The 25,039-nt window shown below is 41.1% G+C and overlaps 1 protein-coding gene across 1 annotated transcript in view; it reads right to left on the bottom strand.

The window, feature by feature from the left end:
* Positions 1–1,523: 1,523 nt before the first annotated feature.
* antxr1c (ANTXR cell adhesion molecule 1c) overlaps positions 1,524–25,039 on the bottom strand; it is a 73,142-nt gene continuing 49,626 nt past the window's right edge. Inside the window, exons 13-18 of the mRNA XM_017714330.2 lie at positions 21,965–22,060; positions 21,571–21,609; positions 19,613–19,711; positions 15,714–15,881; positions 14,881–14,961; positions 1,524–3,777 (exon numbers count right to left, since the gene is read on the bottom strand). Of these exons, the coding sequence (XP_017569819.2) occupies positions 3,511–3,777; positions 14,881–14,961; positions 15,714–15,881; positions 19,613–19,711; positions 21,571–21,609; positions 21,965–22,060 (750 nt within the window). The 3' untranslated portion in view covers positions 1,524–3,510. The remainder of the gene's footprint in view (positions 3,778–14,880; positions 14,962–15,713; positions 15,882–19,612; positions 19,712–21,570; positions 21,610–21,964; positions 22,061–25,039) is intronic.

Genomic DNA, 25,039 nt, shown 5'->3' on the forward strand with positions numbered 1-25,039 from the left:
ACAACTAGAAATATACAAATATATGCAATAGCATTTATCCTGAGACGAAAAAGGCAGTGCAATAATAAATGTAGAAGGAGGAGCAGATGACAGCACATAACCACAATACTGAATAAATATGTGCAGGTATTGTTGCTGAAATGAATCGCCATTGTCCATGTGTGGAGTGTCCAGATGTGCAATAAGTTGTGCAGAAGTCCAATATATACAGCGTGGTGTCCACAAATTATTAAGCATAAGAGACTCAGTCCTAATATATGCTCTAATATATCCCTTTATCTATCTATCTATCTATCTATCTATCTATCTATCTATCTATCTATCTATCTATCTATCTATCTATCTATCTATCTATCTATCTATTGATCTGTCTGTCCGTCCATCTCACCATCCGTCTATCTATCTATCTATCTATCTATCTATCTATCTATCTATCTATCTATCTATCTATCTGTCTGTCTGTCCATCTGTCTATCTATCTATTGATCTGTCTGTCTGTCCGTCCATCTCACCATCTATCTATCTATCTATCTATCTATCTATCTATCTATCTATCTATCTATCTATCTATCTATCTATCTATCTGTCTGTCTGTCTGTCTGTCCATCTGTCTGTCTATCTATCTATTGATCTGTCTGTCTGTCCATCCATCTCACCATCCATCTATCTATCTATCTATCTATCTATCTATCTATCTATCTATCTATCTATCTATCTATCTATCTATCTATCTGTCTGTCTGTCTGTCTGTCCATCTGTCTGTCTATCTATCTATTGATCTGTCTGTCTGTCCATCCATCTCACCATCCGTCTATCTATCTATCTATCTATCTATCTATCTATCTATCTATCTATCTATCTATCTATCTATCTATCTATCCGTCCATCCGTATGTCCGTCCATCTATCTAAAATAAGGCCAAGATCAGAAAACGACAAACTGGACTTTAAAGGGTGGAATCAGGAATTCAGCTTCAGCGAGGCTTCACAGAGACACTACATCAAATGCTGTGACAGAAACCTTAAGTTGAGGCCGGATTATCTGTAGGCGGAGTCCAGTCGGGTCAGTTGGGGGTGGGGAATTCTCTCACTGGCTGTTTGTCCTCTTTTATAACAGGAACATTGTTACAGGAAAGTGGTCGTGGTTGAGGGGTGTGACTCCTGAGAAAAGCTTGAGGGACCGACGGAGTACTGTATATACATGTACATCCAGCTGTAGGCGAAGTTTTGTGCACCCTGCTCAGGTTCCATGCTGTGTCGATGGTTTATTTATAGTGTATTTCACACATCCTCTATATAGAACATTTTAATGCACAGCTACTGTTCATATGCTGGTTTTAACTGCATAAAATATAAACATAAACGACTCTGTTTACATCTTAATATAAATAAATCATGCATCTTATCCACTTAATTATGCAGAAATTTTGACATGATTGGTGCTCCTACAAGGAGCAGGTATGTTTTCTCTTTTCTCGTAAATGTGATTGAGTTGAGCTGAGAATGAAGACAACGAGACACAGATAAAAGCTCGGAAGATGACCTTTATTAATAACGTATAAAAAGGAAAACAGTTTATGCGCCTTTCTCTAGTTGCATCAACACTGCTGTTAATATTTGATGGTAATCTGAAAGACTTATTATTCCTGTATCACATGACACAGCAAACATGATGGCAAATTTCATAAAAAAAGGGGGGGTACACGAATGGAATCACAAATTAACTGGCAACGTGGTTCGCAGTAAACGAGAGAAATCACCTCACTAAGCAGTTACATTGCATATTCAGTTAATTACAGTCAATGACACTTTGAACGAGTGCTTGTTTTGTCCGAACGCTGACCGACGGGTTCGACAGTGTAAATCACATCTGGGGGAAACACAATACAAACTAAAAAAAGTGTGAAACAGATTGTAATAACAGAAGAACTGCGAAAAGAGAATGGTAGAAGAGATTTCTTCGGATCATTACATGCACAGTGTCCTGCCGTTTACAGTGGACACCTTGTCGTATTCAAGTCCCTTACGTGCTCTAGCTGGGGGGATAATAAATTAGATACTGTGAACTGCCCTGCAGTCGTGATGTGTCTGATTGTTACAAAAGGAAGCGAATATCAAAATACAGTACAGTTGTGGGAATATAGGACATTTTACGATGACAGATATTGACCCGACTGCATACGTTAAGAGGACTCACTATGGAAAAAAGCAAATACAACAACAACAACAACAACAACAACAACGCTGTAATCGGACCGTTCCTGGACTCCGTCTCCACACCTGCAGCTCCTCGGCGACCAACTTCCCTAGGAATTGCACAACGTACCAAAAGCATCTAGGACATTTTGATGAAACGTAACTTCCGAAAGCGCACTACCTCTGGACACCTGCGACTTGCGATACGTTCTTACGCCACACGTTCGTCCTCTGGACAGGCTAACCTGAGACAACCAGTACGATTCATTTCTGGTGGGACAAATGAAGCCCACTCGGCGCTACAATGAACGCGATCCACTCGCTTATGAGCCTTTTGATAAAACAAAGCTGTATAGTTGATTTAAACAGACGGTTTTAAATTGCATTAATAGTACTGTATTCATTGTTTTCTGCTTTAGTGCTAACAGGCAATAAGAAAGAGGGCATCTTTTCACCTTCTCTAAAACAAATTTACCCAGTTTCCCCCCAACCTTTCCTCAAATGTTGTTGGACATGTTTGGTGTCTGGATTTCGCTTCTTTAGCTTTAACACTAGAGCTACAAGTCAAATGTGTGGTGGGATAGTGTAGTTGATAACACCTCTGCCTTCTATGCCGGAGACTGGGGTTCAATCCCCACCTGGGTAAACACCCTACACTATACCAATAAGAGTCCTTGGGCAAGACTCCTAATGCCGCCTTCGCCTACCTGTGTAAAATGATCAAATTGTAAGTTGCTCTGCATAAGAGTGTCAGCCAAATGCTGTAAATGTAATGTAGCTAATGAGCAATGGAAGCTTATTAGCACCTTGCAAACACAATTGAGCCTCGTTTCTTGCTTACATGGTTTCTGACACACTGCTGTCAGTACGATCCATAAAAACGACACATTTTATAGCTGTTTTAAACCTACTTAGCTAACATGCTAATTGGTGGGGGTATAAGCTTCTATCACTTGTTAGCATCATTAGCATCTGAAAGTAAAGAAGCAAAGACGCTAAACATGCCTACAGACGGACTTCATTTGAATGAAGGAGAAAACTACTAATAGAAACGAACTGTCGCTGTAATTGACTCTGCTGGTGTTCAGTAGTTGATATTAGCATTTCCCTTACTGCAGTTTATTATTTTGATATTGTTACAATAATTTTTATAAATTTTTTGCTGTCCAGCAACAAACCACATCGCGGAGACTACGACCGAACCCTGACACTGATAAATATCATCGTTTGTGTTATTATTCTATGGTGAGAAGAGCATATTTTGGCTGGATAAATGAACTGCATTGAACTGTGCTGGTGCTCTTGCTGTGGGGTCTCAGGGTCTGGGAGGGGGCCGGGCTGGAGGGGGGCAGGGGGGGCCGGGTGGCACTCTGGCCGGGGGCGGTCCCGGGGCCGGCTGGGCCGGGGGCGGTCCCGGGGCCGGCTGGGCCTGGGGCGGTCCTCTGGGTGGCGGGCACTGCGGAGGTGGGCTCACGGGGTTGGGGGCTGGGCGGTAGTCTGGCGGGGGTGGAGGTGGGCCCTGGGCAATTGGCTGTGCTTTCGCTGCCTCCTCTTTCACCCGCGTGAAGTTGATGCATCGACCCTGAGGAGAGCGAGAAGAGAGAGAAGAGGGAAAACGTTCAATCAATCAAATCTATATAAACATATAACCAGATTGTGATTAAAAAGAAAATTAGAATTAAGAGCGATGCCACCATCAGGTGAAGCGAAGAACTGCAGTGTACTGGCTGGCAAGCCTCTAATAACACAGTCTAAAACAGAAGCTATGGGCCAATTAGAATCTGTCCGCAGGCCACATTTGGCCCTGGGGCTGGACGTAGAGTAACCCTCTTTGGTGCAGCAGTATCATTACTGTTGGTGTTGAATGCAGTCATGCAAATGATGCCATGGTATAACATGCCAGCGGCATCTTCTAATGCTGCATTTTCCCATCTTAAAGTTTCCTCTAAAGGTCCTTTATAGAACACGATCCTCATATGTTTCATATCTAAACACTCCCGTTATCTTCATCACTACTTTCCAAACCCACTGCAGCAGTTTCAGCAGCTGTAAACTCTCTTACGCCATTTCACACGAGTCTGATGTGGACTGAATGAAGAATGGTTCCCGGCGTGACGGTCAGTCCTCAGTGATTTCCTGAGTGTCCTTCGGTCAGTTTCATACAGAATGTAGACGGACACATGAATGCAGCAGCTCCACATGGTGAGAGGCAGATGACGTATATTTCAGCCCCTCTTCACAGGCTTATAACTCCGGATGTGAGTGTCGTATGATCTCGTGATGAGATGGAATGGAAAGGGCGGCTCTACAGATTCAGGAAGGGTTTAACTGGATTTCTGAGCTGGATCATCACAAAGACACAGACACAGATACAGAGACAGAGGATTTGACACCAGGGTAAGTTCATGGACTCCAGTGGATTAACCTGAAAGCCCTTCATGCAGCAAACTGGGGTTCAATTCCCCAAACAGTCTCACCGCACTACACCGAAAACAGCCCTTTGGCAAGGCTCCTAACTCTACACTCTGCAACTTGATTACATGTTGAGTCGCTCTGGGTGAAAGTGTCTGCATAACCAGTAGTGTATATAGACAATAAAACAACACACCAAGTTTTTCTGTACTTTTCCATTCGAAAGTGGCCAGAAAATTTTATTTCGCTCAAAAAATGTGCTTTATTGAATATTATTTTTAACGCCACTTTAGTAATGGGATTGCTCTCTGCTTCCACTGGCCGAGTTCCAGCAGGCGTTTATTACCCCTGCCCTATTTTTTCCAGCACATGCTGCGGCAAAGGCGCATTTCTCTAGTACTCCTTTTCTCTTTTTCTATCCGATCCGTCTGTCTGGCTCATGCTGGCTGGATCCCTGTGAAAACCACAGAGGAATTCACCCCAACTAGTAAATTATGGGTGACAGAAAAAAATCTCCCATCACCAGTCGCTCATACTAGTGTTCCTGAAATCCTCTCAAAAAGCTACATTTTCTCAACAGTCTGGCCAAATTTATACGGTTCCCCCTCATCGGAAACGCAGCCAATCACGATTGGTGTCCTAAGCTGGTCACTGGAGCTGCGAGGGTAATGCCAACCCACCCTAACTGCATTCCTAAACCCCACAATCCATGTGGAACTGTTCTGTAATCCATTACAAGCTTGATCATGTGATTTCCGGCACTGTTATCTATAAACACGGACCAAATTAAATCACATACACACTTAAAAAAGACGGTTCTGCAGGGGATACTTACTAAAGACAATGGTTCTGTATAGAACCATGAACACTTAATGAACCATTTCATGCTTAATGATTCTCTGCAGGTTCAAATGGTTGAAGAATGTGTTGCATATGGTTCTCAATAGCATCAAAAAGGGTTCAGCTATTGCAACAAGCTTGACAACATCTCAACAGCAGAACCCATTTTGGTGCTATATAGAACCACATACAGCACATTCTCCATCAATCCAAAAAATCCTTTTCACCATGCAAAGAACCATTTAAGCATGAAATGGTTTCACACAGAACTCATGGTTCTAAACATAACCGTTTGCTCTACTAAAGAACCCTTAAAAAAACATCTTTTTTGAGTGTAGGAATAGAAGTTTTAGTTTAGTTTTAGTAGTACATAGAACCATTTTCAAAAAGGTTTTACACAGAACCCTACACAACATATTCTCCACGATGAGGTCTAAATAGAACCATTGGTATGCTTAACTTGTTTGCATGGTGAAGTGGATCTTTCATGGAAAGTTTCATGGAAAATTTGCTGCCTATTGAAAATGGTTCTTCATAGCACCGAAACGGGTTCTTCCGTTAATACAAGTTTGACATTGTTACAACAAATGATATGTAGAACCATATACAGCTTATTCTCCAACAATCTGAAGAACAGTTTCACCATGCACAGAACCATCTGAGCATGCAAATGGCTCTTCAGATTGATGGAGAATGTGTAGATGGTTCTGTATAACAACAAAAACATTCTTCTATTGTTACAATTACTTGTCATAATTATAGAATAAGAAGGACCATTTTTTGGTGTCTTTACAAAAGGTTCTATACAGAACCCTCTGCAGCACATTCTCCATCAATTTGAAAAACCACTTCACCATGCAAAGAACCCTTTGATCATCCACAAGTGTTCATGGTTCTATATAGAACCCATTGTCTTTACAATTTTTGTTAACATACATGTCATTGTTAATGACACCTACATATGGTTGTCATTACAGCTGATATAACGCTACAAAACTGTTTATAAAAGCTTATTACAACAGATTTCACCTGTCATAAACTTTAGCTGACTTTGGTCAAAATTGGCAAATGTAACCTTTATGGTGAATAAAGCTTATTAGAACAAGCATTTATAAACAGTTATGTAGGGTTATGTCAGTTGTCATGACAAGCTTATGCAGGTGTCATGTTGCCTTATAAACAGCACCCTACAGTAAAGTGTTACCCAATTTTTAAGTGTATACACTACACAATGGATTAATGTTATAATTTTCACATATTTAGAAATATTGTATAAATATTGCAGCCAACAAGAAGCAGACGACTAACAACATCCAGCTCACTGCGTGAAAGTTTCACTGTGTAAAGCCAGTTTGAGAGAACTTCAAGGAGAAAGACGTGACTCGACTGGTGATGCAAGAAAAGCCTCTCATGCATTACTGTCCTCCACAGAGAACATCTGAAGTGTGTTTGTGTAGGTGTTTGTTTTCCTTCATGGCACAGAGACAAATATGTCTATGCAGCATGACCCCCTGACACGCCTGACACGCCTGCAATTATACACGGGCCGCTAACGCAGTCTGTTCTTAGCCTCATGATGACGTGCTGGATGTTTGATGTGGCCCTTTTGTGAAGATAGCTCTGTGGATGACCTCATCTCTTTACCCTCCACCGGTCTGCCGGACCGAGCGTGTAACCCGAAGCCTGTAATTAGGGTTCCGAAGCTCGGCCTCCTGGGTTTAACGCCAGGGAAGCTGATGGCGGCGCATAACTGAGAGCCTGTGTAGCTGAGCGCAGATGAGAAAAGCAGACCGGGGCGAGATAATGACCTGCTACCGAGCTGAGACACCGCGAGCATGGATGCTTAACCCTTCAGGAGCTGAGCCACTGCTCCTGTTTTCACTGCACCACTCCAGTGTGACTCTCTTACTACATATTTATACCATAGCAACTACATAGCAACACCTTAGCAACCACCTGGGATACCATAATTACCACCTAGCAACACGTTAGCAACCATCTGGGACACCATACCAATCACCAGGGACACCATGGTAACCGTTTAGCAAAAATGTTATGCAATGGGTTACAGTAGCATTTAATTTACATTCTAAGTCAACATCTTTAGGTTTGCTTTCATCCGTTTTGACGTCAACAAGTGACAAAAACATGGTAAAAAAGTAAACGAAGTGTTTTTTCTGTGCACACTTCCAAAACTTCTCATCAAACTCAAAATTTTTCAAAATCAAGTTTTGCTCACAAAGACAAATGTGCTGTGGGCTGGAAGTTCCAGAAATAATTCATACAGGACTGCACTGATCGTGTAAATAACTGTGTAATTACATTTAAATAGCAAAAACGACAGTAATAGTTGCAGAAATCTAAGCCTTTACACTGTGAAACTTCCATGCAAGAACAATATATCCAAACAAACTGACAATTACATGACATGATTAAAAAACAGCACACACCTGACTCTAAGACTGTAGAAGTGACTGGGGGCCCTGGCCACATCATCTGCGCCATGTTATTTACGTTTACATATTTGCAGCATTTTTATTTTTTCTGTATCACTTTTTCAGCAATCACTGCCACTCTTTTTTCTCTCTTGTATCTTTTATCTCCATATCTCTGAGTGTTTACTATCTATGTAAGTTTGTAATCTGTTCTGTGTATATTAAGCCTTTATAAATGAATGTTTAAGCAGTACCTCATCCAATAAACCAGCATCTTTTTAAATTGTTTTGTCCACTGATCCAGTGAAATCAATTGCTTTAAATTGTAATTCACCATGACCTCATAAACTTTGAGTTTGAGTTTGATGAAACTGAGATGTGTGCAACTGTTGCAGCTTAGTTTCATAAGAGTTGTAGGACACTTTACATTTTACATACACTCTAGTGCAATTTAGTTTCCTGTAGGTTTCAAGAAACTAAATCAGTCAGACTGGATTCATTCTATGATATGGAAATAAGGACCACTCAGACGTCTTTATGGGAACATTCTGCTGCCTAAGGCCAGGCTTCTGTGAATGGTGCCATTTAACACTGTTGCTACAGAAACCCAGATGGTGACAAATGCACTAAAATATGGCTGTAAAAGACAGTGGGGGGACTTTTATCAGTCTGGCCTCAAATACCAAGTGTTGTAATGGTTCAGGCCTCAAAGGCATTAGCAAAAAAATGATGAGCATTAATCCTTCAAGAACAAGATTATAAAAAAACTTGAATGTTTGTCTCAAAGAGTTCTGGCACAGAGCTCCCATCACTATTTTCCATTTCTATACCTTAGCAACCACCTGGGATACCATGGCAACCACCTAGCAACACCTTAGCAACCACCTGGAATACCACAACAACCACCTAGCAACCACCTAGAATACCATAGCAACCACCTAGCAATGCCTTAGCAACCACCTGAATGACCATAGTTACTGCCTAGCAACACCTTAGCAACCATCTCAGACACCATAGCAACCACCTAGCAACACCTTAGCAACCACCTGGCAACGTCTTAGCAACCACCTACCAACCATCTCAGACACCATAGCAACCACCTAGCACCTGTTTCTCATTTTAAAAACGGACTGAAACTTGCTTAGACTACGTGAAGCATATAAAACTTTCAGAAGGACATTTTTCTCATGTAATTGATTCCATCCATTGTAAATCAGAGCGTGATTGATCAGAGGTTGATTCCTCTGTTACTTCCTAATTATGTTGTTAGTTAAGTTAGAAGGAATGACTGCATTCCTTCTATGATATGGAAATTAAGACGAGTCTTTATGGGAACAATTTGCTGCCTAAGGCCAGACTTCTATGAATGGTACCATTTAACACTGTTGCTGTGGAATATATGGCTGTAAAAGACAGTGGGGGGACTTTTATCAGTCCTACAGGAAACTAAATTGCACTAGAGCGTATGTAAAGTGTAAAGTGTCCTACACCTCATATGAAACTAAACTGCAACAGTTGCACCCATGTCAGTTTGATGAAACAAGCTTCAGGAAACGGCCTGTTAAAATGCAGAAAACACTTTATGAGATCATGTCAAATTAAATAGTTTCAAACAATTGATTTCACCATTTATAAAGGCTTAATATACACAGAACAGGTTACAAACTTCCATAGATAGTAAACAATATCTAGATAGTAGATGCTGCAAAATGCTGCAAACATGTAAACATAAATAACATGTCGCAGATGACATGGCCAGCGCCTGCCCAAATCTAGAACTTTCTGACTGTTCAAAATGTTCTAGATTTGAAACTGACTGTAAATATGAGTCAACAGGTTTCAGTCAGTTGTTAGAAATGGAAAACGGCGGTAGCAGCAGCTCTGCTCCAGAACTCTGAAGATATATATTTTTTCTGGATCTTGCACAGTAAACGCTGATGATGTTTTGCTTGTGCCTTTGAGGCCTGAACCATTACAACACTTGGTATTTGAGGCCAGACTGATAAAAGTCCCCCCACTGTCTTTTACAGCCATATTTCAGTGTATTTGTCACCATCTGGGTTTCTGTAGCAACAGTGTTAAATGGCACCATTCACAGAAGCCTGGCCTTAGACAGCGAAATGTTCCCATAAAGACTTCTGAGTGGTCTTCATTTCCATATCATAGAATGAATGCAGTCTGACTGATCCCTCAGGATGAAACGTACATGCAACTTTAGTTTCTTGAAACCTACAGGAAACTAAATTGCGCTAGAGCGTATATAAAATGTAAAGTGTCCTACAACTCATATGAAACTAAGCTGCAACAGTTGCACCCATCTCAGTTTCATCAAACAAGTTTATGAGGTCATGTTGAATTACAAAATAATTTAAAAAGATGCTGGTTTATTGGATGATGTAATGCTTAAACATTCATTTATAAAGGCTTAATATACACAGAACAGATTACAAACTTACATAGATAGTAAACACTCAGAGATATGGAGACAAAAGATACATAGAGAGAGAAAAAAGAGTGGCAGTGATTGCTGGAAAAGTGATACAGAAAAAATAAAAAAGCTGCAAATATGTAAACGTAAATAACATGGCGCAGATGATGTGTCCAGGGCCCCAATCACTTCTACAGTCTTAGAGTCAGGTGTGTGCTGTTTTTTAATCATGTCATGTAATTTTCAATTGAAAAGTTAGCTACACTGTTAGAAATAATCGTACCATGAAGGTACATGATTCGTTCATCAAGGTACAAACAGTGTAAACGTTCCCTCAAAGGTACAACAGTGGTTTTAAGGTCCAATTGTGAACCTTAAATATGTTTTTCTTAGTGGAAAAGTAGATATATGTATATTTTTATAATCTCATTTTTAAAGACAGAACCATTTAATAAAAAGCCGGAGGTAAGACGGGGTGTGTGGAGTCAGTACAGCTTAGAACATATAATTTCAGTGGATTATGGTTCAATTATGTTCCCTAACTAAAGGTACTGAGATGGACCCCTGAGGGTCCCACCACAGTGACAAGAAGAGTACTGCCCCAGTGACAGTGTCGTACCTTTTTTTTTGAGAGTGAACCAAGCAGGTAAAAACAGATAAAACCTGCTAGCCAGGTATCTTGACCAGCTCTAGGTTGTGTTTTTTTTGCTCTAAGTTACTCTTTCTCTCTGTGAGATGCCTCAGAATTATGAATAAAAACTGCTTTTTAAATTTCAGTGGCTTCCGACCGACTTTGCTGAGCAGTCAAGGCAGTGCCGGGTTACAGCTGCAGGTCCTAGAGCTCTGCTAACTCAGTGTATTGTTTATAATTTGGAGATGTTATGGCATGGCTGAAGAATGAATGAATGAATCTATGAACTACTGATGATGTAACTGATCATGTGCGTTTATTTAAAGGGCCAAAGAAGATTTGTGAGGGTTCAAGCCCCCTAAATCTGGCCTAGCAATGCCCCTGCATTTTCCTACGGTGCACATGGCCACCAACTACTCTGAGGGGCAGATTTTAATCACAAACACCACAAATGCATCACCGGCCGTTCGGTAGATAAGACAGAGTTAAGAGGTTCTGTGGAAAGCTAGAGGCAGAAACGCAGAGGACCGAGGCTACATGCTCTCTGAAAGTAACTCGAGACGGGAAACGATGCCAGTTTCATTTGTTTTCCATACTCGGAGAGAGAAAAAAAGCAGGTCTGGGCATTCTTCTGCCCTCTCGTCACCGACCGCAGATGAAGGGAGCGAGCCATGCCATTACACGAAAGGGCGGAAATGATTCTCTCGGAATAAACTCTGCATCATGTAACCTTTTCACATGTGTGTGCAATTAAAGCAACAGTTCGGAGAAAAAATAATCCCAGTTCCTCAGTTTTCCTCTGTACATCAACGGAGTCGATTAGCCAAGACATGCTGGGCGTCTGAAATTTGCTTCTTTAGTTTTGTATTGAAGCTACGAGGCTAATGTAGCTAAGAAATAATATTTATACCAATTATACACCAATTAGCAAGGCGCTAACTGCATGCTTGAGCAAGACGCCTAACCCCCAACTGCTCCCCGGGTGCTGTGCATAGGGCTGTCCACTGCTCCGGGCAAGTGTGCTCACTGCTCCCAAGTGTGTATGTGTGGGTGTTTTACTGCACGGATGGGTGAAATTTCCCCATTGTGGGACTAATAAGGGTCACTTAATCTTATCTTATGAAGACACCCTTCAAGTAAAGTGTTACCGAAATCAGGTTGTTAGCAAAGCATCTTCTCTTTTGAGATTAATGTATTTTCTGCATAATGAAGCACCAAACATGCTTTAGCTGAGTGACTACAAGAGTACAAACTCGCACAAACCTCAATGAGAACCATTTAGCCGTGATCCAGAGATCGGGCATGCTTGCTAAGCTTCCACAAGTTTCAGAATGTCAGGCCTGGTTTTACCTTTATTACTAATTGTGCCTGAACAAAAGCACCTTTGCAGTCACGGAATTCCAGTTAAAAGGTTATAGAGTCTTTTCTGCAAACAATGCAGGACTTTAACTGCAGCCTGGAGAGGATCCAAGTGTGGAGACCGGAGTGGACTGGACGGTGTAGAAGGTGCGTTAGCTTTCACAAAAGCTGCAAGCTCAGCATAAACCTCAAAGACAGACCGTGCAGAGGGTAGTCAGGGGTCTGATCTGCACTTCAACATGAAAGGTCAGTGATCCAAAGTCGAACCATGTGGCCGGGCTGAAAGAGGAGAGCCAGCCTGCATGTCTGGAGCTGCTCCACGTCTCTGTTTCACTTCACTTTTATGGGCGCTGATTTGAAGCAGGTGGCAGAAGTTGCCGAGGATGTGTCTTGGCATTGGATGGGCTTTGGGTGTGTTGTTGGTTGGAACTGATGGACGAGGGGTGGGAGGTAAATCTTTTAAACGATGATTCTGTGGAGCAATGCCATAAAAGAACCACTTTTGGTTCCTTGAAGAACCTTTCAATGCATGTGGTTTCAGCTGAGCTCTTCAGGCTTTTGGTAGCCGAAAGGTTCTTCCATAGCATCTCTCCGAAGAACCATATTGGTGCCTTTGTTTTTAAGACTGTAGTGGAAGTTGGTGCTCTCTTTAAAAAGATGGTTCTTTTTTTTACTTCTCTTTTTATTGAGGAATAAAAGCAAAACAGACATATCCAATAGTTCCACACATTCAAAAACTTCCTCAATACAAGGGTTCATTATATATGCAGTTGTTAGAACTATAGAACCATTTCATTGCTTGTGACATCCTCACACTTATTATTCGGCAGCTGGACTTCAGCCTATCATCAGAGTCTAGCGTGTTTCATCACTCAGCGTGGTGAAGAACCAGCTGTTTTGATAGGAAAGGGCTGTTAGCCCACCACTATTCTCTGTAAAATGTGGAGCAGGGCAGAAGCTGATTTGAAGAGTCTCTGAGGTTTGAATAGCGGTAAAATTCTGCTTCTGTTCATGTAAACTAACAATTTGCTTTGGCTTGATTGATTCACAGTTGAATAAAACCAGTAAAAACCGCTCGTTACTGCACTCTAAGGACAGATGTGTTAGACACAGATACAGAATATGTTAAATCAGAAAACAATACAACACAAATAAGAGTTAAAATAGCGAGCACAAATGTGTTGTTATTGAATACTTTTTAGAGAGTACATGAAGTCACTGAACTAAACTGACACACCTTACAGTGCCATTTCTGCGTGACGTGTAGGGGCAGCCAATTTTCAAAATGGGGCTACAACAAAAACACACCCAGGGGAAACAAAGTTCTCCAGGCAACAGCTTCAAAGAGTGTTTAGGGTCTGGCAAATATATCTGCACCTCTGAACGGCTTGTGACAAGCACATTAAATGCACATTTAATATGTTTTACTGTACATGTATCTTTCATAATGGATTACCGGTGGAAAGGAGGGTGATTCGGATTTTCTTTTATGAACTCACGTACCCTGTAGACTTACGACGTCAGGGGCCAGTCAACCAATCGGAGAGGAGAGGAGAATCCAAAACAAGGGCAGGCGGAAGATGGTGGGAGAGAGAACTCGGGCATGGTGATTGAGTGTGGGCAGTTTCGCCCTTGGATCTATTTTCTCTGTTTTTTGAGGCTCACTTTTAGCAGTTGTGCGCACGACTTTTGCTGTTGGTGGATTTATTTTTTCCGCGGAAAGACAGAGTCGAAGGAAGGAGTGACCCCGGACTCAACTGCTAGTGAAACCAAAGAATGGTGAACTTGAGTGGAACCTTACGTGGAACTTGAAACCGCCATGTCTCCACGTGTTTGTTACCACATACTCTCCCTCTACCATTCAACCTTTGCTCATGGGGAACTGCATACGGGATAGCTGAATCCCTTTATTGATTTCCAAGCAGCGAGCGCATTGTATATATTGTATCTGTGTGTTTATGTATAAGTGTATATACACGTCATTGTATGAATATTTTGGGTGTCTGGGGAAAGGACTGCACTTGTAAATAGATCATTAAAAGCCGCAACTGCTGTGGTAAAGAGTTGTTTGCGTGGTGAGCTCAATTGAGAGTGGTATGTTGTGCCGCCCCGACCTTAATGGTGTTTGTAAGAGCATTTTTTTATGGAACCCTATCAGGCTAAAGTTAACTATAGTATGGAGTAAGATTACAAGGTGCTTTTTACAGGCTCACAGTGTTCTGTAATGACTTACAAGTGAAATAAATCATTTTGACATTGGATTCATCATTTTGAATTCAAAAACAAAAACAGCCACTTTACAGGAGATGGTGAAAATGCTCTTTATTTTAATTTAAGTTAATGTAAAGGGATTTTATACCAAGCCATTCTGGAGTATTTCTGTGTGTCCATTCATAATGAAATGGTCACCCAATGTAAAGGACAGCTGCTGAGTTTAAATGATGGAGAAAAATAAAAATCAGCAAAAGTAGAGATGCATGTTTTTCTTTAAACAGTGATGATATACAGATTACAGATGTATAGCAGCAGTAACTGGGAGAACTGGGAGTCTTACTATGAACAACAGGCCTGAATACTCACATGATCTCCTGGTTGTGGCCTCATAAGCGAAACTTGGTCATAACCACGGCGAAACAGAGCCCAGATCGCATCCAGTTTACCCTGGACAGAAGAAGGAGGGCAGCAGAAAACAAACACTGAAAGCATTAGATATTATAGCCAATAAATGCAATTATAGTCAACAGACACAAAAATGAAACACTTCAGCAACATCAGCAAACAAAAATATCTAACAGAAAAATATTTTACATCAATATTTGAACATTTCAAAATATTCTGAAGCTATGTAAGATGATAAGCCTCGATAGACAACAAATTTTGGTAACATGAAATAATAATAAGCCATAATAGACAGCAACGTAACAATGATCTAATAGCTTGTTACTAACTGTATAATATTTATCTATATACACTGAAGCGTAGAAACCTAATCATTATTTATGGTTTGATAGTGATTGCTGTTTGAAAATCAGCACTAATCTGAGCATTTTCATTTAATTATTTAATTTAATTAAATTGTCTGTTCTAGTGATCTTGCTACTTTTTTGGTCAACACTTCAAATGGTAGTGCTTATTAATGCACGATTAACAATTACATAAGTAATAACTAGCATTGACAGACTATCAGATGCTGAGTAAGTTGATATTTATAAGGGCCTGTTATTATACAGTAATAACAGTCATGAACAGATTATCAGATGCTGAGTAAGATGATATTTATAAGGGCCTGTTATCATGCAGTATTAACAAGCATTAACAGATTATCAGATGCTGAGTAAGTTGATATTTATAAGGGCCTGTTATTATACAGTAATATCAGTAAAAATGGTGAGTTTTAGAATTTGGGATTTTACCCTAATTGGGGAGTACCACTTCCTGTCCTGAGTGGCCTTCTTGTTTCCTTGTTTTTTGGGTTTGGGTTCGAAGGGTTCGTACTCCTGCTCCGGCATTTTCACCACTGCATTTTTGGGCTTCTCCAGCTTGGCACCTTCTTCGGTGGAACCTTTCCCGCCCCAGCGGACCTAGAGGCAGCAGACAAGCACAGATGTGGAGGAACACACTTTAAACTACTGCTTCCACAGGGTCTGATCTGCTGCTGGAGGTCTTCCAAACCTCTCAGACCTCCAGACTCATCTCTGATCATTGATGACATCTGAGTTATATTAGATGACAGATGGACACTGGAAAGTTTCTCATCAAAACCCATCAAATCCTGTAACAGCAACTTGTTTCTTGATTCCAGATGTAATGGGGTATCATGGAAACCCACTGCTGTCATAATAAGAGTCCCATATAGTTGTACTGTTTAAATAAACCAACTCAACTGAGTTCCTCAATTACTAAACAACACACTTTACCTTTATTATTATTATTCATAATATGAAAAAGTGGGTTTTTGCCATTTGCTTCTGATAACATGTGTGTATACTTATAAATATATATATATATATATATATATATAGAGAGAGAGAGAGAGAGACACACACACACACACATACACACACACATATATACATACATGTACACTAAATTTCCAAAAGTATTCAGTCACCCATCCAAATGATTGAATTCAGGTATTCCAATCACTTCTATGGCCACAGGTGTATAAAGCCTGCAGACTGCTCCTACAACCATTAGTGAAAGAATGGGTCACTCTCAGAAGCTCAGTGAATTCCAGCTTGGTGCCGTGATCGGATACCACCTGTGCAAGTCCAGTCGTGAAATTTCCTCACTACTAATTATTCCACAATCAACTGTCAGTGGGATTATAACAAAGTGGAAGCGATTGGGAATGACAGCAACTCAGCCACGAAGTGGTCAGCCAGGTAAAATGACAGAGCGGAGTCAGTGGATGCTGAGGCGCATAGTGCACAGAGGTCACCAACTTTCTGCAGGAACAACTACTACAGACCTCCAAACTTCATGTGGCCTTCAGATTCAAGAATAGCGTAGAGAGCTTCATGGAATGGGTTTCCATGGCCGAGCAGCTGCATCCAAGCCTCACATCACGAAGCGCAATGCAAAGCGAGGAATGCAGTGGTGTAAAGGGCCACCACTAGACTCTACAGCAGTGGAGACGTGTTCTCTAGAGTCACCAATCACGCTTCTCTGTCTGGAAATCCAATGGATGAGTCTGGGTCTGGCAGTTGTCAGGAGAACGGTACTTGTCTGACTGCATTGTGCCAAGTGTAAAGTTTGGTGGAGGGGGGATTATGGTGCAGGGTTGTTTTTCAGGAGTTGGGCTTGGCCCCTTAGTTCCAGGGAAAGGAACTCTTAATGCTTCAGCACCAAGAGATTTAGGACAATTTCATGCTCCCAACTTTGTGGGATCAGTTCAGGGATGGCCCCTTCCTGTTCCAACATCACTGCGCACCAGTGCACAAAGCAGGTCCATAAAGACATGGATGAACCAGTTTGGTGTGGAAGAACTTGAGTGGCCTGCACAGAGTCCTGACTTGGATGAATTAGAGCGGAGACTGTGAGCCAGGCCTTCTCGTCCAACATCAGTGTCTGACCTCACAAATGTTCTTCTGGAAGAACAGTCAAAAATTCCCATACACACACTCCTAACCCTTGTGGAAAGCCTTCCCAGAAGAGTTGAAGCTGTTATAGCTGCAAAGGGTAGGCCGACATCACATTAAACCCTATGGATTAAGAAAGGGATGTCACTCAAGTTCATATGTGTGTGAAGCCAGATGGGTGAATACTTTTAGAAATATAGTGTATTTACTAAACAACACATTATTTTATTATTATATATATTAGTCATAGTATGAAAAATGTGTATTTACCAATATTTCCTGGTAACACACACACACACACACGCACACACACACACACACACACACACACACACACACACACACACACACACACACACACACACACACATATATATATATGTATGTATGTAGTATGTATGTATATACACTGCTCAAAAAAATAAAGTTAACACTTAAATAACACAATATAACTCCAAGTAAATCAAACTTCTGTGAAAAACTGTCCACTTAGGAAGCAACACTGACAATCAATTTCACATGCTGTTGTGCAAATGGAATAGACAACAGGTGGAAATTATTGGAGATTAGCGAGAAACACTCAATAAAGGAGTGGTTCTGCAGGTGGGGACCACAGACCACTTCTCAGTACCTTTCTGCTTTCTGGCTGATGTTTTGGTCACTTTTGAATGTTGGTGGTGCTTTCACACTCGTGGTAGCATGAGACGGACTCTACAACCCACACAAATGGCTCAGGTAGTGCTGCTCATCCAGGATGGCACATCAATGTGAGCTGTGGCAAGAAGGTTTGCTGTGTCTGTCAGCGTAATGTCCAGAGCCTGGAGACGCTACCAGGAGACAAGCCAGTACACCAGGAGACGTGGAGGAGGCCGTAGGAGGACAAAAACCCAGCAGCAGGACCGCTACCTCCGCCTTTGTGCAAGGAGGAACAGGAGGAGCACTGCCAGAGCCCTGCAAAATGACCTCCAGCAGGCCACAAATGTGCATGTGTCTGCACAAACAGTTAGAAACCGGCTCCATGAGGATGGTATGAGGGCCCGACGTCCACAGATAGGGGTTGTGCTCACAGCCCAACACCGTGCAGGACGCTTGGCATTTGCCAGAGAACACCAGGATTGGCAAAATAGCCACTGGCGCCCTGTGCTCTTCACAGATGAAAGCAGGTTCACACTGAGCACATGTGACAGACGTGACAGAGTCTGGAGACACCATGGAGAGCGATCTGCTGCCTGCAACATCCTTCAGCATGACCGGTTTGGCAGTGGGTCAGTAATAGTGTGGGGTGGCATTTCTTCTTAGGGGGCGCACAGCCCTCCATGTGCTCGCCAGAGGTAGCCTGAGTGCCATTAGGTACCGAGATGAGATCCTCAGACCCCTTGTGAGACCATATGCTGGTGCGGTTGGCCCTGTGTTCCTCCTAATGCAGGACAATGCTAGACCTCATGTGGATGGAGTGTGTCAGCAGTTCCTGCAAGATGAAGGCATTGAAGCTATGGACCAGACCTGAATCTGATTGAGCACATCTGGGACATCATGTCTCGCTCCATCCACCAACGCCACGTTGCACCACAGACTGTCCAGGAGTTGGCGGATGCTTTAGTCCAGGTCTGGGAGGAGAACCCTCAGGAGACCATCCGCCACCTCATCAGGAGCATGCCCAGGCATTGTAGGGAGGTCATACAGGCACGTGGAGGCCACACACAATACTGAGCCTCATTTTGACTTGTTTTAAGGACATCACATCAAAGTAGTAGTAGTAGTGTGTTTTTCCACTTTAATTTTGTGTGTGACTCTAAATCCAGGCCTCCATTGGTTAATAAATTTGATTTCCATTTGATGATTTTTGTGTGATTTTGTTGTCAGCACATTCAACTTTGTACAGAACAAAGTATTCAATGAGAATATTTCATTCATTCAGATCTAGGATGTGTTATTTGAGTTATTTGAGTGCTCCCTTTATTTTTTTGAGCAGTGTAAATATGGTATTTCTGTAGATTTTTGAAGTGAAAATAAGTAAACACAAAGTATAACTTTCATGAATGAACAGTAATTGTGCATTAAAATGTGCTGTGCTCACTGTAGAGGATGTGTAAACTTATGTTTACAAACTTTTGCAACAGACTGTATATCAGGTGTCACAGATGATGGCGGTCCAGCAAAATGTCTTATGCTTCAGCCTAATGTACTGAATCTACATCACCTCTATGCTCATACAGTCATTCTTTATTCACCTCCATTCGTTTTATCCCTCCGACTCCTCGTCCTCCGTAGTACGACGCGTCCACAGTTGGCCACTTCTTCTTCGGCAGACCGTCCTCGTCATCTGACTCCTAACAGAGGAAAAGAATTCACACAGCGATTAGGATGAAGGACGCGAAACACCTGCTCTGCACTCTCTGGGAAAGCTGAAGCCTGGACGTCAGAGCAGTATCAGTAGTGTTTGTGGAGACAGCTGCAGTGTAGGTTTCAGTTCTGAGCAGAGAGCTTGATGTTCTATCAGGTGGTACGTACTCATGAGAACCGCTAATAGTGATATTGCTCATATAGATCCATCCAAGCACACCATCATCACCATCAAAAACAGTCATCAAATTCCCTCTGAATGAAAACATTTTTGATGATTTTGTACATTCAAATGAGTTGAATTAACTCATTACTATTTAAATTAGTCTGTTGCCAAAGCAACTTTGAAACCCCACATTCAAAAATGACGGCATTTCTGTTGGTTTTAATTGTTTCTCTCTTATTAAAGTTGCTGAACAAATGTGTGAAACCCAGTGAAGCTAAATAAGGTGTAAAAGGCAGCTACATGTGTGTTATGTCAACACAATCTTCTTTCCCATTGGCTCCCGGCTCAACCTATTTGCATATTGAGTGCTTGTTTCCATTCGTTTTCCTCACCGTCTGTGTACTTTCGTCCCACCCAGGCTGTCTTTCCTCAGTCGTGTGTTTTTTAATGGCTAAAAGGTTTTCGTTCTCTGTGCTGATGAGTGGGCATTTGTGTTGGTCAGTGACCGTGTTTACAGTAAAGGTTAATCCTTCGGTGTTTGGTGGTCAATATCAATTTATTAGTAAAAATTCTCAACTGCCTAATGAAACATAGTTAAATTGAAATTACAAGACATTAAATTAAAATAATTAGAATTTACAGCCTCATACATAAACTATAGTTATTCTCAAGTTTTCATTAATTTATTTTTTTAAGGCAACCGCTTGTTTTAAGTAAATTCAGCTTATCCAGGCTTACAGTGTAAATGGGTGCAAACAGTAAAATCATTAAAGTCTATCTGATCTTAAATGAAGGTCGTTAGCTCACTCCACTGATCGAGCAGCGGTGCAGTGGAGGAGAGTAAAAGTAAAGTACAGCATTTTGCCAAAACCAACATGCTGATTTCTGTAAGATCACACATTTTAACATAAAAACTGACCTGTTTCTACCAGAGCACATCATTTTAAGGCCATCAGCTGTGGATGGCTAACTGTTGGGCCTCTGCTGTAAATTTTACAGTAATTTTCTGTAGTGTAACAGTCAGCCGTGGACCGGAGTGGACCGTGCTGTTTCAGATTTCTTTGAATTTCGGCTCTGACTTCCCAAACTGGAAGTGTTGACCCCGGAAACAAGAGAATGGATTTTCTTGAGTTTTTGCAGCTTATTTCACTTTAAGATTGTGTGAAAAATGGGACCTGCCAGTCATATCAGCCAGTAAAACACTTCATGACCGCATTAAATTACATATGATTAAATTTGAATATGTCTTATAATTTTCATATCTGTGGGGCTCTAATTTGAATAAAAGAAAAAATGAGACTCTTAAAAAGATGGTTCTTGATGGGTTCTTTAGTATAGATAATTGTTTATTTAAGCATGAAAATGGTTCTTTGCATGGTGAAATGGTTCTACAGATTGATGGAGAATGTGATGTATGTGGTTCTACGTAGCACCAGAAAGGTTCTTCTAATGTTACAAGCTTGACATTGTAACAACAGAAGAACCCTTTTTGATGCTATAGAGAGACATAAAACCATATACAACACATTCTCCATGCAACAAGCATGAAATGGTTCTATACAGAACTCATGGCTTGAAGAACCATCTTTTTTAAGTGTGTAGGCTTTTGTAACATAGTTTCCTGCATATAATTCATCCACAAATGGGCAAAAACAGTAAAAGGATGCGAATAAGACTCACTGGCTGTGGCGGCGGAGGAGGAGGTGGCTCTTTGATGACCTGCGGAGAGAAATTTTGCAATAAACATATATACATATGTTAAAAAGCTCAGCTGCAATCTGCTATTAACACATTTAACAACTATATTTCTGTTACAGAAGCAGATTCAACTGGTGAGAACTTTCCTAGAATCACTGTGAGGTACATTATGTGCTACATAGAGCTTCAGTTCCAACTGCAGCGTTCAGTTCACAGTAATCAAGGCCGCACTGTGTTCATTCATTTGCATTGGAGTGACCAGATTTTCCACCTTAAACTAGCCAGCTCGAGTTGTTTTGGCAAGACCTGCTGCACTGACAGGATAATGATGGGAGTGTATCTTCAATTCAAGGACGTAAATGAGGCTTAGACTTACTACTGTGCAGCACAGCGGCCAGAACCACCACAGGAACAACAGGGCCAACAACAAGAACAGCACCAGCAGGGTAATCAGGAGGATGGTACCGTCAAACTGCCAGAGAAAAGAGAGAGAAACAGTGAGGTTCCACAGTGTGTTCTCATTATATACAGCAGCTGGAAGATTAACTGTTTCTGTGTGGAAATCGCAGTTTGAAATTTGATACAGCATGTAAACACTGTGAAAGTTTTGTAGTGTCAAAGTGTTGAATATATACAATATATATGATGACACTGACTGTATATATGATATATACATTCACCGACTGTATATACCAAATATCTGATATATGCACTCATTGACTATATATGATATGAGTGAAATACACATTCATTGACTGTGTATATATATATATAGTCATGCCTTCGACGGTCTCGGATGAAAGACGGGACTCAATCTCCCAGAACACCTTGGGAGATCACATGACTGAGTCAGGAGTTTCAGACTCTGGCTGGGCAGACTCCAACACCCAGAATCCTACATCGGATCACATTACACCACCGTGGTCATATCAGAGATCACAATTTGATAATTTGCACCTGGGCATACTTACTATGAAGATGTAAACAGAGTCATTCAGAGTGGTTTGGTGTGAAACGCTCAGTTCTAGATAAACTTACAGAGTCAGAACTGTTCACAGTAGTGGTGATAGGAACCAGATGTCCCCCTCTAAAAGCTCCCTCACAGAAAGTTCCTACATGAAATGATGAGGTTATAGGGTATATAAACTCAGACTGAACTGTCTTACGTTGCGAAGTATTGTTTCATGTAATCACTGAGCGTTCTTCTTATGATTTGTCTCTTCCGTGTATTTCCTGTTTTTCTCGACTTGGATTTTTGCTTGACCCTTTTGTATAAGGGATTTGTGATTTGCCTTTCTGGATATTAAAACCTCTTCTCTTCTTATCCGCAAGCGTCTCGTACTCTCTCGACACGTCACACACACACACACACACACACACACACACACACACACACACACACACACACACATATATATATATATATATATATGTATATATATATATTGGATATATGCACTCATTGGTTGGAACATGCAGACACTGTTGCTCTCACTGGACGTCGGTGATGAAAATTGGAAACTGTTCACTCTGTGGAAATCATGTGATTTTCAGGTTCAGGGTTTGCACTCAAAATTAATGAACTATTCTAACTAATCAATCCATTCTAATGAAGTGAATTTTGTCCACTTAATTAGATCTAACACAATGCACTGCTTTATAAATTAAACATGTTAAATTGTGCATTTAAGCCCTATAAACTATTTAACGGAACTTAATTACTGTGCCATGTAAAGCAATCTAAACGTTGATCTTTCAGGGGCTTCTAACGGGTAACAGAGAAGCACCATCCTAAAGCCGATAACTCTGTGAATGAGATGTTTCTCCTCAGCTGCTTTGTGGGTGAGAGTCCTGCTGCCTCACAAGATCACAGCCAGAATCTGCGGGGGCTTTGGGGTGGATAAGCTCGAAAGCCCCTGTGGTTTGGCTGTAGTAGGGGCAAAGAAGAAAAAAAAAAGAACTCACTGTGAGGGAAAGAGACCCCTCTGGCAAAACCCAGAGAAAGGAGGAGGGTCTGAAAGCAAAGAGAGCACAGAGAGAAAAGTAGAAGAGTGGAAAAACAAGGAGTTAATAAGCAAAGAGAGGAAATCTGAAAGAGAGGTAATGCACAAAGAAAGACAAAACAAGACAAACATTGCCTAACATTTCAAACGAGCTTGAAAAATTCTGGCTGATGTTGGATCAGTGAAAGTGCTATGGTCATTCCTCAAGATCACAACTCAGCATTTTTACAGTCCTGCATAATTAGATGGTTAAGATGTAAACAGAGTCATTCAGAGTGGTTTGGTGTGAAACGCTCAGTTCTAGATAAACTTACAGAGTCAGAACTGTTCACAGTAGTGGTGATAGGAACCAGATGTCCCCCTCTAAAAGCTCCCTCACAGAAAGTTCCTACATGAAATGGTTATGAATTCACTGCCTGATGACGGAGACATTCAGTATAATAATAATCCAATCATAATCTGATTTCTTAGATGGAAGGGGAAGGTCTAGAGATCTATTTTATCTCTGTAATCTCAGTTATCTCAGATTTTAGCTCAGTAATCAGATTTCTCAGTGCTCTGAACTCTTACTCAGATTTCTTTTGGATTTCTCAGTCTGCTCATGTGTGAAAACAGACGGCGGTACCAGAAATAAGAATTGCGGCAGAATTGCTGCGAGACGCAGCAGAACACCTTTGGAGCGACACTGAAGTCAAATACATGATTGACATAATGAAGGATTTAAATATTCTTCATCTTCTAGATCAGGAATATTTAATTAAAATTCAATAAGGTCCAGTTAGAGAAAATTCCTTCAAGCAAAGGTCCAGAACATCATAATGTCTAACCTGCCTCATGACTCAGTACCATATACTGTTTACTGAAGTAGCCGAGTAAGTATATCAGCATCTTATACAGTCACCAACTGAATATCAGATCAAATAAAGTCTAGTTCAGTCAGATTTCAACAACATTTACTGTTAGTTTTCTCTTTTTAGATCACATCATGTGGAAAATTTTCCTGTGATTCACTTTCTTCTCTGACTGCTGTTTCTCGCCTCGTCCCTCCCCTGTGTGGCGTCACTCACTTGAGTCTCAGTGCTCATCGTAATGCACAGATCTGATTGGCTGAGTGGTGTCATGTGTGATATGCTTATCTTGTGTTTATCTATTCATCTGCACATACAGACAGCGTGCTGCTCATACTGCACTTTCTGCATACATCATTGCACATCTTGCACATTTGGACACTAGACACTTTATTTGGTACAATATATGCACATGTTTATTTATTCATTCTGTGGTCATTATATGCCGTCACCTGTTAATTTTTTTTACAGTCATTATTGCACTGCATTACTCATCTCAGGTTATAGATATTATCACAGACTGTTGTATTTTTTCTATTTGTATATATGCCTGTAGATAGGATCTGGTTTATTTATTCTTGTTATATGTCTACACCCGTT

This window comes from Pygocentrus nattereri, chromosome 13 (assembly GCF_015220715.1).
Source record: "Pygocentrus nattereri isolate fPygNat1 chromosome 13, fPygNat1.pri, whole genome shotgun sequence".
Taxonomy (NCBI): domain Eukaryota; kingdom Metazoa; phylum Chordata; class Actinopteri; order Characiformes; family Serrasalmidae; genus Pygocentrus; species Pygocentrus nattereri.